The sequence below is a fragment of the Stegostoma tigrinum genome, chromosome 2 (genome assembly GCF_030684315.1).
Source record: "Stegostoma tigrinum isolate sSteTig4 chromosome 2, sSteTig4.hap1, whole genome shotgun sequence".
Taxonomy (NCBI): domain Eukaryota; kingdom Metazoa; phylum Chordata; class Chondrichthyes; order Orectolobiformes; family Stegostomatidae; genus Stegostoma; species Stegostoma tigrinum.
In genome coordinates, this window is record NC_081355.1 from 117,526,588 (window position 1) to 117,542,033 (window position 15,446).

Genomic DNA, 15,446 nt, shown 5'->3' on the forward strand with positions numbered 1-15,446 from the left:
GCACAACATTCTCTCATTGAATGTGTTATAATAATTAACAAACTTTCTGATATAATGTCCATTTCTCTACACACTTAAAAGGACAAGAATGTCTGCCCATTGATTGATGGAGAGAAATTGGTCACAAGGAAGAATGTCTTGTTATGGAAAATGATAGATCAAGTCCAAAGGTTCAGGAGCTGAACTGGGGCAGGGCCTATTTTGAGGCCATTTGACAGAATCTAGCAGAGGTCAACTGGGTGAGTCTGTTTGAAGGAAAAGGAATGATAGCAAATGGCAGGTTTTTAAAAATGTGATATCAAGAGTCCAGGGACAGTACATCCTTGTTAGGGTGAAGGGAAAAGCTGGCAGGTTTAACAATCCCTAACTGATAAGGGATTTGAGGATCTGGTCAGGAAAAGGAAGAAGGAATACATTGCGTTTAAGTTATCAGGCTCAAGTGAATCCCTAGATGACAATAAAAGGTTCCAGGAGCACACTCGAGGGGGAAATCAGAAGAGCAAATAGAGGGTATGAGATCGATCTGGCAGATAAGGTTAAAAATAATCCGAAAATGGGCTGACAGCTATATTAAGATAAAAGGGTGGCTAGGGTGACGATAGGTCCCCTTAAAGATCTGTATGGCCATCTATGTGTGCAGCAACAGGAGATGGGGGAGATTTCTGATGAATATTTCTCCTCCGTTTTACTGAGGAGAGAATCATGGATGCTAAGGAAGAAAAGAAAACCATGAGACCATAAGACATAGGAACAGATGTTAGGCCATTCGGCCCATCAAGTCTGCTCTGAAATTCAATCATGGCTGATAAGTTTCTCAACCCCATTCTCCTGCATTCTCCCTGTAATCCCTGATAATCAAGAACCTATCTATCTCAGTCTTAAATGTACTCAATGATCTGGCCTCCACAGCCTCCTGTGGCAGTGAATTCTATAGATCCAACACTCTTTGGCTGAAGAAGTTTCTCCTTAACTCCGTTCTAAAAGGTCTTCCCTTCACTCTAAGGCTGTGCCCTCGGGTCCTCGTCTCTCCTGCCAATGGAAGCATCTTCCCAACATCCACTCTGTCCAGGCCATTCAGCATTCTGTAAATTTCAACTGGATCCCCCCCCTCACCCTTCTAAACTCCAATGAGTATAGTCCCAGAGTCCTCAAATGTTCCTCATATGTTCTAGTTCTTAGATCTTTCCAGAAATGTCAAAGTATTATGATCGGTATACACAACTGTCTCTAATGCATTGTTTGCAACAGGAACATTACCAACCTCAATAACTCTTTTTTGTTGGTTAAGCATTTTTTATGGTGGATATTGAGGGTTTGTTGGGAAAAATACCGACTGGCCTTTCAGCTCCACAATCATCCTTCTGTAACAATACAGCTCTAACACGTACATTGCTTGCACGGATGGCAACTTTGAAGGGTTTCACAAAATTACGCATGGCTAAGACTGGTGCAGTGGTTCACACTGTTTTTAAATCCTCAAATTCGTCCTGACATTGCTCTGTCCAATAAAATTTTGTGCTTTTTTTTAAAAAACAAATCCATCAATACTGCCACTATGCTACATACAAGTTTCCTGGAGAATCCACTCAATCCTAAAAATTGTAGCGCTTCCTTTTTTGCAGGTGGTCTTTTAAATTCCTCAGTGGCCTTCATATTTTCTTTCCTCAGTGTCATCCATCCGAATCTGATGTCACTTCCACCTTTGCAAAATATCGTTTCTGCCAAGTTTATGACAAACTTTTCTTCGCGTAGTGCCTCAAAGAGCTCTGCCAAATGCTTCATGTGATCTTTCCAGAAATGACTAAAGATCACTAAGTCAGCTATGTAAACAGCACAATTAGTCAATTCTGCAAAAACTCTGATCGTAAGCCTTGAAAAGTGACTGGTGCATTTTTCATTCCAAAGAGCATTACTTTAAATTGATATAGCCCATTTGGGTTCACAAAAACAGAAACTTCTTTTGCTCTTTTCAACAAAGGTACTTTCCAGTAACTTCAAAGCAAGTCCAATTTTGTGATATAAGTAGCTTGTCTTACTTTTTCCACACAATCCCCCAGCCTTGTAATTAGTAATTTGTTCACGGCATTGACCTTTCAACAATCTATGCAGAATGGCTGAGTACCATCAGGTTTGGGAACCAATATGATCTTAACTCCACTCGCTTTGATTCATCTCTACGAGGTCTACTGAACCTGTGCTAATGTTTTGATGGCATTAAGCCTGTGGGGGTCTTATTTTATTGGAACAGCATTCCCTATGTCAACTTCATGTATTATGGCATTAGTCCTCTCTATTCTATTTCTACATGGGTCCTCAAAACGCTAACAAATCTTTCAATTCAGTTCTCTGTTCCTGGAACTGATAGCTCACTACCCTATCCCATTTCTTAAGGGCTTGCTCATTATTCATTTTATTTTGAGGCACACCAAAATCCAAATCATCTCGGTTTGATTCCTTACTCTGAGTGGCAGTACTAATACCTGTTTCTTTGATCCCCTTTCCCTATTATAGACAAGTTTCAGCATGTTCATATGACATACCAGATAAATCCTTTTCCTTTCTGGCATCTTTACCAGATAAGTCACCTGACTTAACGTATTCTCAATCTGACAGGGACCACTTACCCTTGCTTTGAAGGGATCATGTGGGCATGTTTTGAATTGTGCACATATTACCAGATAGGAGGCATCTGCAGCCTTAAAGCACATTAAAGGTGGATAAATCCCCTGGGCCTGACTGAGTCTATCCTCGGACATTGTGGGAGGCCAGGGAAGAAGATTACAAAGGCCCCTGCAGAGAGATATTTGCTTCATCTTTAGTCACTGGTGAAGTTCCACAAGACTGGAGAGTGGCTAAAGTTGTTCCATTGTTTAAGAATGGTAGCCAAGCCTGGGAACTACAGGCCAGTGAACCTGACATCAGTGGTAGGCAAGTTATTGGAGAGGATACTGAAGGATGGGATCAACCAACATTTGATACTCAAGGTCTGGTTTGGGATACTCAGCAAGGATTTATGGGCAGGAGATCATGTCTGACAAATCTTTTAGAGTTTTTTGAAGAGCTAACCAAGAGGATAGATGAGGGTAGGGCAGTGGATGTTATCTTTATAGACTTTATGGCAGGCTAGTCATGAAGGTTAGGTTACATGGGATCCAGGGAGGGCTAGCTAATTGGATTCAAAATTGGCTCAATGGTAGGAAGCAGAGGGTGATGATTGAAGTTTGTTTCCCAGACAAGAGGTCAGTGTCTAGTGGTATGCCACAGGGGCCGGTGCTGGGACCTTTGTTATTTGTTATTTACATAAAAGATGTGGATGTGGATGTATAAGGCATGAATAGTAAGTTTGTGGATGATACAAAATTAGGAGGTATTGTTGACAGCAAAAATTACAGGGGCATCTTGATCACATGGGGAAGCGCCCTGAGGATTAGTAAATGCAATTCAATACAGATAAGTGAGAGGCATTGCACTTTGGGAAGTCAAACCAAGGTAGGTCTTATACAATAAACGGTAAGGTCCTGAAGAATGTTGTGGAACAGAGGGACCTAGGAGTACAAGTTCACAGTTTGTTGAAAGTGGCGTCACAGGCGGACAAGGTGGTGAAGAAGGCATTTAGCATGCTGGCCTTCATCGGTTGAGACACTGAGTTGGGACGTTATGTTACAGTTGTACAAGTCATTGGTGAGGTCGCACTTGGAGAATTCCCTACAGTTTTGGTCCCCTGTTATAGGAGAGCCATAGTTAAATGGGAAAGTGTGCAAAGAAGATGTACAAGGAAGTTGCCAGGACCAATAGGCCTGAGTTACAGGGAAAAGTTGGCCACAATAGGACTTTATTCCTTACAGCGAAGAAGAATAAGGGGTGACCTTATTGAGGTGTATAAAATCATAAGGGGCATAGGTAGGATGAATGCATATCGTCTATTTCCCAGGGATGGCGAACTGAACACTAGAGGGCATTGATTTAAGGTGAGAGGAAAAAGATTTGAGAAGAACCTAAGGGGAACTTCTTCACGCAAAGAGTACTGCATATGTGGAATGGGCTGTCAGAGAAAGTGGTTGAGGCTGGTACAATAGCAGCATCTAAAAAACAAAAACAAAGTTGCTGGAGAAGCTCAGCAGATCTGGCAGCATCTGTGAAGGAGAAAACAAAGTTAACGTCTCGGGTCCAATGGCGCTTCCTCAGAACATTTATATAGGTACTTGGATGGGAAGGGTTTAGAGGGATATAGATGAAATGCAGGCAATTGGAACTAGCTGAATGGGCACCATGAGCCAGTTTGAGTGAAGGGCCTGTTTCCATGCTGTAATACTCTATGATTCTATGACTCCTGGCTCAGGGGCAAATTAAACTGGAGCCATGGTGCAACTCCTAAACTTTTACGTATAGGGGAGCCACAACATGAGGAATCACCTCCCAGCAATATAATTGTGGCATAAACACCTCAGCACATAGTTGCTTTAGAAACTCACTGAAAGCTGGGATGCGGGCTGTATGGAGGATGTGGTACAATTTATTTTTCAACCTCATGTCATTACATTACATTAAATTTGTCATGAATTTTCTACACTTCATGAATTCTTAAAAATTTTAATCTTTTTTTCCTTCATTTGTTTATGGAATGACAGCGTTGCTGGCTAGGCAGCATTTATTGCTCATCCCAAATTGCTCAGAGGGCAGTTAAGATTCAACCACATTGCTGTGGGTCTGGGCTCATATTTTAGACCAGACCAGGTAAGGATGGCAGTTTCCTTCCCTCAAAGGGAAACCAGATGGTTTTTTGCAACAATCAACAATGGATGCATAGTGTAACAGAGACAATGCTGGAGAATCTGGGATAACAAAGTGTGGAGCTGGATGAACACAGCAGGCCAAGCAGCATCTCAGGAGCACAAAAGCTGATGTTTCAGGCCTAGACCCTTCATCAGAAAAGGGGAATGGGGAGAGGATTCCGAAATAAATAGGGAGAGAGGGGAAGGCGGACCGAAGATGGATAGAGGAGAAGATAGGTGGAAAGGAGAGTATCGGTAGGGAGATAGGGAGGGGATAGGTCAGTCCAGGGAGGACGGAAAGGTCAAGGGGGCGGGATGAAGTTAATAGGTAGGAAATGGAGGTGCAGCTTGGAGGTGGGAGGAGGGGACAGGTGAGAGGAAGAACAGGTTAGGGAGGCAGGGACGAGCCGAGCTGGTTTTGGGATGCAGTGGGGGAAGGGGAGATTTTGAAGCTTGCGAAATCCACATTGATACCATTGGGCTGCAGGGTTCCCAAGCGTAACATGAGTTGCTGTTCCTGCAAGCTACGGGTGGCATCATTGTGGCACTGCAGGTACTTTGTTATAATGCATACATAGTCATCATTACACTCTTAATTCCAGGCATTTGTTGAATTCAAATTCCACCATCTGCCATGGCAGGATTCGAATCCGGGTCCCCCAGAACATTATCTACGGCTCTTGATTAACAGTACAGTGACAATACCACTAGGCCATCTCCTCCCCCTTTAATGTTTTACATAAAGTATCAAAAACATTATGATCTCCATCTCAAAAACAGGAACTGATTTGCAACTGAAATATGAGATATCACGTGTGCATCAAAAACAGGACAATAAAATACTCCTGTTTTTGCCTGGTATTATTCAGGTTTCCTTAGCAACAGCACTCCATTTGGTGCTGCCATTTCGGCAAGACCATCTTAGCCTATGTAAAGGTTGTACTACTCTCATATCATCTGTTTCACACCCCAATCTTGGAACTTCTTTCATTTGATGAATTGCAGTTAAATGAGCTTGAATTTATATTTGCCACTATCGCTGATCAGAAGTTTAGCCCTTAAATTCTCTTGATCTTTAAACATACAAACATTCTTGGTTGTCCCAAAATGTCACACGAGAGCTCCACAGCAACTGGGGCTCACTGAAGCAGCCACACAGTTAAAAGCAATGACAACAACATACAACATCCAAAAAGGTGTTTAATTGTGAAGGAAACGCTCAACATAACATCACTTGTAATCAAGTGCGGTTAGTTTATTTCGTATTGAGAACCATAATTCCCATGCCATTCTTCCTGATTCTAGCAGCACGACTGCTTCAAATTCTAATTCAAGCTGCTTTTTTTAAACTGAGGGTATCCCTCCAAGAAAGATACTACTCATTTAGAATTGGTAGTTTCACCACAAGAGAAAAACACAAAAACAAGAAAATATTGGTTGCACAGCAGCAGTTGCCTTAGCAACCAGATACCATTCAGCTCCCTTACGCTGTTACTGCCATAATGATCTGTTGCAGTTTTCTGTTTATCGTGCTTCTTAAAAATGTGTGCAAAGGACAAACACGAGATATCAGGAAGAACAGTATATGCTTAATCGCATTTCTAAAGCATGATATGCTAATACTCATGTTTATACAGCATTACCTAAATTTTCAAAGTTCTACCAGCCAAGATAATGTTGCAGCTTTGCTCATAGACATTGTTTTGGCAGGCTCAAAAATATGCACAATAACCATTGGTATTTCTAACAAACGTAGCGACTATTTGTTTCAAAACATAACATGCACATTCAGGCATTCTTTAACGATTTTATTCCAAGTTGCTAGGTGCTGCCTGATAAAAATTCAGGTCTATATATTTTGCTGCCTCAAAATCTTGGTTAACCGCAGTTTAAAAAAAAAGCCTAAGTGAGGAATGATAAGTCTGGAAGAGGCAACATGATAGTGCAAATCCATGAACTGAACAAAGACAACAATACCTGGATTTCAGAAAAGAGATCAGACTAAAAAGGTCTAACATTCTCTTCTAGATAGTAAAATGTGAGGCTGGATGAACACAGCAGGCCCAGCATCATCTCAGGAGCACAAAAGCTGACGTTTCGGGCCTAGACCCATCAGAGAGGGGGATGGGGTGAGAGTTCTGGAATAAATAGGGAGAGAGGGGAGGCGGACCGAAGATGGAGAGAAAAGAAGATAGGTGGAGAGGAGAATATAAGTGGGAAGGTAGGGAGGGGATAGGTCTGTCCAGGGAAGACGGACAGATAAAAGGAGGTGGGATGAGGTTAGTAGGTAGGAGATGGAGGTGCGGCTTGTGGTGGGAGGAAGGGATGGGTGAGAGGAAGAACAGGTTAGGGAGGCAGAGACAGGCTGGACTGGTTTTGGGATGCAGTGGGTGGAGGGGAAGAGCTGGGCTGGTTGTGTGGTGCAGTGGGGGGAGGGGACGAACTGGGCTGGTTTTGGGATGCGGTGGGGGAAGGGGAGATTTTGAAGCTTGTGAAGTCCACATTGATACCATTGGGCTGCAGGGTTCCCAAGTTGAATATAAGTTGCTGTTCCTGCAACCTTCGGGTGACATCATTGGGCACTGCAGGAGGCCCATGATGGACATGTCATCTAAAAGAATGGGAGGGGGGAGTGGAAATGGTTTGCGAATGGGAGGTGCAGTTGTTTATTGCAAACCGAGCGGAGGTGTTCAGCAAAGCAGTCCCCAAACCTCCGCTTGGTTTCCCCAATGTAGAGGTAGCCACACCGGGTACAATGGATACAGTATACCACGTTGGCAGATGTGCAGGTGAACCTCTGCTTTATATGGAAAGTTATCTTGGGGCCTGGGATAGGGGTGAGGGAGGAGGTGTGGGGGCAAGTGTAGCATTTCCTGCGGTTGCAGGGGAAGGTGCCGGGTATGGTGGGGTTGGAGGGCAGCGTGGAGCAAACAAGAGAGTCCCGGAGAGAGCGGTCTCTCCAGAAAGCAGACAAGGGTGGGGATGGAAAAATGTCTTGGGTGGTGGGGTCGGATTGTAGATGGCGGAAGTGTCGGAGGATGATGCGTTGTATCCGGAGGTTGGTGGGGTGGTGTGTGAGAACGAGGGGGATCCTCTTGGGGCGGTTGTGGCGGGGGCGGGGTGTGAGGGATGTGTTGCGGGAAATGAGGGAGACGTGGTCAAGGGCGTTCTCGACCACTGTGGGGGGAAAATTGCGGTCCTTGAAGAAGAACTTGGACATCTGGGATGTGCAGGAGTGGAATGCCTCATCGTGGGAGCAGATGCGGCGGAGGCGGAGGAATTGGGAATAGGGGATGGAATTTTTGCAGGAGGGTGGGTGGGAGGAGGTGTATTCTAGGTAGCTGTGGGAGTCAGTGGGCTTGAAATAGACATCAGTTATAAGCTGGTTGCCTGAGATGGAGACTGAGAGGTCCAGGAAAGTGAGGGATGTGCTGGAGATGGCCCAGGTGAACTGAAGGTTGGGGTGGAAGGTGTTGGTGAAGTGGATGAACTGTTCGAGCTCCTCTGGGGAGCAAGAGGCGGCGCCGATACAGTCATCAATGTAACGGAGGAAGAGATGGGGTTTGGGGCCTGTGTAGGTGCGGAAGAGGGACTGTTCCACGTAACCTACAAAGAGGCAGGCATAGCTGGGGCCCATGCGGGTGCCCATGGCCACCCACTTTGTCTGTAGGAAGTGGGAGGAATCGAAAGAGAAGTTGTTGAGGGTGGGGACGAGTTCGGCTAGGCGGATGAGGGTGTCAGTGGAGGGGGACTGGTCGGGCCTCTGGGACAGGAAGTAGCTGAGGGCCTTGAGGCCATCTGCATGTGGAATACAGGTGTATAGGGACTGGACGTCCATGGCGAAAATGAGGTGTTGGGGGCCAGGAAATTGGAAGTCCTGGAGGAGGTGGAGGGCGTGGGTGGTGTCACGGATGTAGGTAGGGAGTTCCTGGACAAAATCTCCCCTTCCCCCACCGCATCCCAAAACCAGCCCAGTTCGTCCCCTCCCCCCACTGCACCACACAACCAGCCCAGCTCTTCCACTCCACCCACTGCATCCCAAAACCAGTCCAACCTGTCTCTGCCTCCCTAACCTGTTCTTCTTCTCACCCATCCCTTCCTCCCACCACAAAACGCACCTCCAACTCCTACCTACTAACCTCATCCCACCTCCTTGACCTGTCCGTCTTCCCTGGACTGACCTATCCCTTCCCTACCTCCCCACCTATACTCTCCTCTCCACCTATCTTCTTTTCTCTCCATCTTCGGTCCGCCTCCCCCTCTCTCCCTATTTATTCCAGAACCCTCACCCCATCCCCCTCTCTGATGAAGGGTCTAGGCCCGAAACGTCAGCTTTTGTGCTCCTGAGATGCTGCTGGGCCTGCTGTGTTCATCCAGCCTCACATTTTATTATCTTGGATTCTCCAGCATCTGCAGTTCCCATTATCACTAACACTCTCTTCTAGTCAGCTTTCTTCTGGTGTTTGCTTTCATCTAGAATGCACAAAGTCTTCTACTTTTTCTTCGTCTGTCCTTGAGATTGGGGATGATGTTTCTCCACTCCAGAGTATTGATTTAAAGTGACTAAAGTGTCCGATGCTGGATCCACACATCCTGCCACAAGTAAAGGGCAAATAGGGTGAGATAATGGGAACTGCAGATGCTGGAGATTCCAAGATAATAAAATGTGAGGCAAATAGGGTGCATGTTTTTACATGTTCCTTCTACCGTTTGTGCTTGAACTGCACCGAATCCTAGCAACAATGCTTCAAATGCTGACCCCTTTATGGATGCTTCTTCTCCAGTTTGGATGGTGTTAGGTGAGGCATTCTCATTGCTCAATGGGGCTGCTGCTATTTTATTTTCCCCAGGGAAGGCTTTCAGGCATCACTGAGCCATTTTCTCTGCCCTCTAGTAATGATTTACTATGACAATGCTTAGAGAACTATTAGGTATGCAAATGATGTGATCCACCTAACACAGCTGATTAACCAACATCCCAGGCACCTGGGTATGGCCAGACAGAGGGCACTGATATTGGAGCGCCTAGCCTGCCGTTGGGTTTGCAGCAATATCACTGCTGTAAGGCCTTCAGGGTTGCGCTGCACATTGCATCAGAGGCATAGACATACGGCAGGGTGGGTAAGACTGCTGCCCTGTAGTCCCTGATCCCAGCACCAGGTTTGAGGACTTCATCATCAGGCATTGTACTTTTAGACGGTGCTGGCACTCCAGAGGCAATGCTAATTTTCACTGCTTCTGCTCTTACTGAATTGATCCACAGTGCCAAGGATTTTTATAGTTGGTTTTGTGGGTGCGCGTATGTATATGTGCATGTATTTAGTGGTGGAGGAGGGTCCAAACAGAATTGCTCAATGGACGAAGGTTGGTATAGGGTGCAGGTTTTTGAGTCTACCAGATGTTTAGCCCTCAGGCCCACTCCTACATAGACAAATGCATCAACAATGGATTGGAATTTGGCCTGAGCGTGCACACACACAAATGCTACATACTCCAAAATCAATGATGGAGGTTGGAGTGATCTTAGCTCTGGACTGCAGGCAGTGTCAGTTGAACTCATCCTATACAGAAGCTCCACTGCAACAGGGAACTTCAGGGATATGAGGTGGAGTGTTGTAGCGAAGAGGACGAAGGTGAAGGAGGAGGACAAGAAGAAGGAGAAGAGCAGTAAGGTGGCTGACTTACTCACCTCCAGTTTACAATCATGTTGAATCAATGGTGGATCTGTTGATGAGGATAACAGGTTGTATGTCATACAGTATAGACAATGGGTCATGAATTTCTACAGATAGCCTTAGTGAGGTCAAAGGCAGTCATGTATAGTGGTTGCTATGTGTTTTATAAATATATATATATACATATATAGACTGTCAAAGGTCTTGAAACAAACATCAATTTCCTCATAGAAACTCAGTCCCAGATGAATATCATTCATACCTCAGATTTTTGAATCTAGTCTGTTCATAACAATGCTTTCTGCTTTGCAATTTCTTTCCCTTGGATTATTGGTGCTAGTCTTTTAATTAATCCTTTGTGCATGACATGAGCCAACCACAATGTTGAGCATCTAATAGATCTAACTACTTGAATTTTTCTAACCAAACTCTGTTGGCTTCCATGGACTAGAAACCATTGTGCCTGGTGCCCCTGAACAGAACTGATCACCCTGCAGGAATAAATTAATCCATCTTCTGAACTGAACTCCAGATTCTTCTGATCGGAGTTGAAAACTAAATTAATTGCTTTAATATGGTTGCTCTGCCTGTCATAAACACAGCAGTATAAACATATTTCCATTAACATGACTGTGGTTCTCCCAGGCACTCCAAGCAGTCACATGCTTTCATGGAACTAATGTGTTTAATATACTCTTCCAAATTGACATGCTGGCCATTTTTAAAAGAAAATACCTCCACAGGACTAACCAAAATCCATCTGAAAAATTAAAGTAATAGATAGCACACACTACTTAAGCACATCATTAAATTTTGAATATATTTATTATTGTACAGATTTCTGTCATACTTTGACAGCTGTCAAGTCCAGAATTAGACACAGGATCACAGCACTAATGGCAGAGAGAAAAATCAGAGTGACAGGTAATGAAAATACTGTTGGGAAAAGAGCAAGGAGCTGTACATGATTTTTTGATATGTCTTTAATAAAGACATAGATCAGAAATAAAAACATAAGCTTTTCAGTAAACTAGACAAAATTAAACAGTACGTCTTGTTGATGAAATGAAATGAACTAACAGAAATGGCCAACGTTTATTCATCATAAGTGCAGTTAATTACATAAAATACCAGTTAGCCACCCAAAAAAATTAGAAGCAACATCTTGCAAATAAATGCATAAATGGTGATGAAAATTTGTATCAACAGTAAATGTTGCTTCGTCACATTTATTGTTAAAACTAATCTAGTCATGGTCAAGACAGTCATCTTGACTCTGTAAATATTCTGATGACCTTTCCACTTTAAAACTATAACGAAAGGCAATACTTGATACAACTTTAATACAGCATCACAACCCACTATTATCTTACATGGAATAGTTTTAAAATTAAGGTGGTGACATTGGATTAAAGTACTTTAAGATACTCCAACTGCTTCCAAAAGCTATATTTCAGATTTTATGTGCAAAGCGTGCAATCGTTCAGCTTACTTGGCTCTTTGTATTGTTTTCCAAACAAAACCCTATGCTCATAAAGCAGTTAGTTAGTCAGTCAATCCATCATGTAAAGAGTGGATGACAACAATTGAAAAATATACAAACACTGACTTGGTTTTGAAGTCTCCCACATGCGCAACAATTTAATTACAAGAACTGTTTTCTCGGAGCCTAGAGATGAATGGTCTGTCAATTGAAAGAAAAAAAAATTTATGTTCCTGGCGTATTGATCCACGACTCCTCCAATTTCCAAAAACATACCTCAAAATGTTGCTGAATGGAATTAGTTTCCTGGACAGTGGTGATCCTATGGTTCAACAACATCGGTGATACATTTCTGTGGTGTACCTGTTGGGCTAATGAGCAAATCCACTTGAATAGATCAATGTTTCTGTCATTGGAGCCAGGATCTACTGTTTTGCTCAAATTCAGACCCATCTCAGGTAGGTATGGAAGAAAAATCCACAGGAAATATTTTCTAACCTCAATGCAGTGGTTACTAAAATTTCTGGATTTTCCACCAGGTGTACACGTATGGAAACGTGGCCAGGCTTGTGAAAAAATGGAGAGCAATGTCTCACATGGTACTAGTGTTAAGAGATGTCAGCATACTAACAACATTCAACTCTATGATAGCAGATTTAAATTTTACAGGGAATCAACTGCAGAAAAACATAGGGCTGAATCTTACTTTTTTAAGCTAAATTTGAGTTGCATCAAGTTGTTTGTCCAAAAGGGCATTGATTGAGGTACAGCGAATTTTCTAGTTGCATCCGACCAAAACCATCTCATTGATGACCTAACCTGTCTGTAAGGCTTCATTCAATTCCAATTCCACCCCCATCTTACCATGTATTATTCCCAAAACAAGGCGCCACTCAGAGGATATCCAAATTCCCACACCATCTTTGAAAGGCTGCTGTGCACCCAGACAAGCATTAGAAACACACTGTTACCCCCACCAACATATGGCACAGTACCCATAAAAACACACTGCCCATGGCACCTAGGTAGCATGCCTGGCACTCTCTCACACAGAAAGCCCCACTCTCTCACTCTCACCACAGTTTAACAATTGCATCACACACTTCACTTGTCCACAGCTTCATCTCATCAAAAGACACTCTAGGTGAGCTCTCATGTCTCCAGCACCCACTGCAGCTATGCAAGTTTTGCTGTCCAGTAGGGGCACACATCCAAAGCAGGCAAGCAAAGTTAACAAATCCAAACATGAGCTTTTATTTCCAGTCAGCAAAAGGAACAAAAACAAAACCAACAGAGGGTTCAGTTTGCTCTAACAACGCAAACCAGATTTTGGCATCATGACCATTAGATAATTTACAGAGTATGATGACATGTTGCACTCAGCTCTCATCTATTGGAAGCAAGTGTCAGCAAGGTTCCATCCAGTTGTTATGCCCTCCTCAGCTGAATGCTCTCAGGGACAATGATAGCTTCCTCCTCCCAAATATCCTTGTCCTCCTCTTCAGAAGACCACTCCCAATTGCCCAGCTCCCTAGCATTCAGCACATCACCTCACTGCCTGCTCCAATTGTGCAGGACACAGCTCATCAGGGTGATTCCACACCATTCTGTCCAGACCATACTGGAGGAATACAGCTCCCACTCCAGCAGCCCTCAGGTCCAGCTCCAGCATGAGCAAACTTCAGCAGGTCTCTCCACATATAGGGAACCTGCACCAGGGCAAGAGCGAAGTCCTGCAGCAATGATGTCTGCCTGACCGGGGTGGTCTTCGAACTCAGCCTGCTGCTTCTCCTGAGCCTGCCATCAGCCTAGGCCCTCGTGTACCCACCTTCAACTTCTTTGGTGGCCAGGTGCAGTGACCAAGTCAGGCGCTGGACTCGAGGTAAAAATGACCTACAATAGGAAGAGAAGGGGTGAAAGAGAATTCTGAACCTCCAAACACTCAGTGCTGGCATATCCTTCAGAGGAGGGTTGCACACTCTCCTCCAGACAGTGAGACATGGGGAAGCCTGATAATGAGGGCAATGTCTCCATCATTCATTCGGCCTCAGCTAGCAGCACAAGCAGCCACTCAGTGAAGCTGCAACATCGGCTGAGTGACCAGCACTTTACATCAAAAAGGGTGTGTCTGCCAGGCTGCAAAACCTTTCCCATTCCAGACCCACATCAGTCATTCATCTCCTAACTGCATTCAGTATTGACCATCGCTGCCCTAAATGAGAGACAAAATGATGGTGTGTGGCTCCCAAAACATCCTTGGAAGTTGCACAAAGAATGGTTCCCCCTTGGCCCGAATTGGCCTTTTGTAGCATCATTGTTGCCAATTTCCACATCATTGAGACACACAAATTCCACTTGCAAGCAGCAAAAGCACGTAGCAAGTTGCCTCTGACCAGTATCCAATGCCCAAACAACTTCACTCTACATGCATAGCAAATGGGAGATGAAATAATTGTTCGTTAAAATTTAGCTGGGACTTGCAAATGGATGCTTACTGTATTTGTTGCCAGGACACCCTACCATCTAGTTAATGTGGATGTTGTGCATTTGCCCATCAAACTGACACCAGCTCTGCCCACTCTGGACACTGCCCCAATCATTTTCTAGCTTGGCATCTAGAGAATGAAAGGCGATGGCAGGGAATGTTGTCTGATATGGATACCAATAGTGCCAGTTCCAACCTGGTCACCAGGTACCCATCCAGAGCGTTCTTGTCCCTTTTTACCTCACACTAATCCAACAGGCCATTTCCACTTATTACTTGTCCCTGGTCACTTCCCACTGCATTGTAGAGACCCATCAGAATAGAAATGCTACAAATTCGGTGAGAAAGGGAGACCTACAGAGAAGCTTAGGGCATTTTATTACTCCCCACTCCTCTTTATTTAAAAGACCAAAACATGATTTGAAGCATGAGAGGAATGACTATATATTTTACACATGATGTTACTCTAGAATGTTGTCGAAAAGAAGACCAGGAGCTAGCATCAGCCAAGTGATAGCCTTGGTAACTAAGGCCAAGGGTGTACTTTAGCTGGCAAGTCTTTAATCCTAAGATCAATGCTTATTTTAATTTTCCTAAGTATAAGGAAAGAGGCAAAGACTCTGGTGTATATTTAATATCCTTTAAACTACAGGAATGAAACAGAAAGAGGATAATTTGAGGCTATGTGATGGCAACAGAAGAGCCTCCTGGGCAATATGGGAAGTTAGTGTTCAGGGTACCATGTGTGAGGACAAGTCTCCAGCTGCAGCTACTGGAAATCTATGTTACAGATCTGGAGTGATGGCTGGAGTCATTTTGGAGCATCCACAAGGCTGAATCCTCCACTGACAGCATGACCAGTGAGGTGGTCAGATTGCAAGTAAACAGTGTGTCAGCAGAAAGAGAGTGCGCGACTGCCAGGCAGAGTGAAATCACTAGGCAGGTGGTGCAGAAGGTCCTTAAAGCCATCTCTCTCTGCAACAGATTTCCTAATTGGGATACTGCGGGATAGTAACATGGTTTCTCTGGGA

At 44.2% G+C, this 15,446-nt stretch overlaps 1 protein-coding gene across 3 annotated transcripts in view; it reads right to left on the minus strand.

Annotated features, from left to right (window-relative positions):
• LOC125466429 (LIM zinc-binding domain-containing Nebulette) overlaps positions 1–15,446 on the minus strand; it is a 278,097-nt gene that overhangs the window by 248,892 nt on the left and 13,759 nt on the right. Inside the window, exon 1 of one of the 3 annotated variants that reach the window (XM_048560935.2) lies at positions 6,750–6,854. The exons of the other annotated variants lie outside the window; for them this stretch is intronic. Coding sequence (XP_048416892.1) covers positions 6,750–6,790 — 41 coding nt within the window. The 5' untranslated portion in view covers positions 6,791–6,854. Of the gene's footprint in view, positions 1–6,749; positions 6,855–15,446 lie in introns of those variants that run through there. 3 annotated transcript variants of the gene reach the window in all.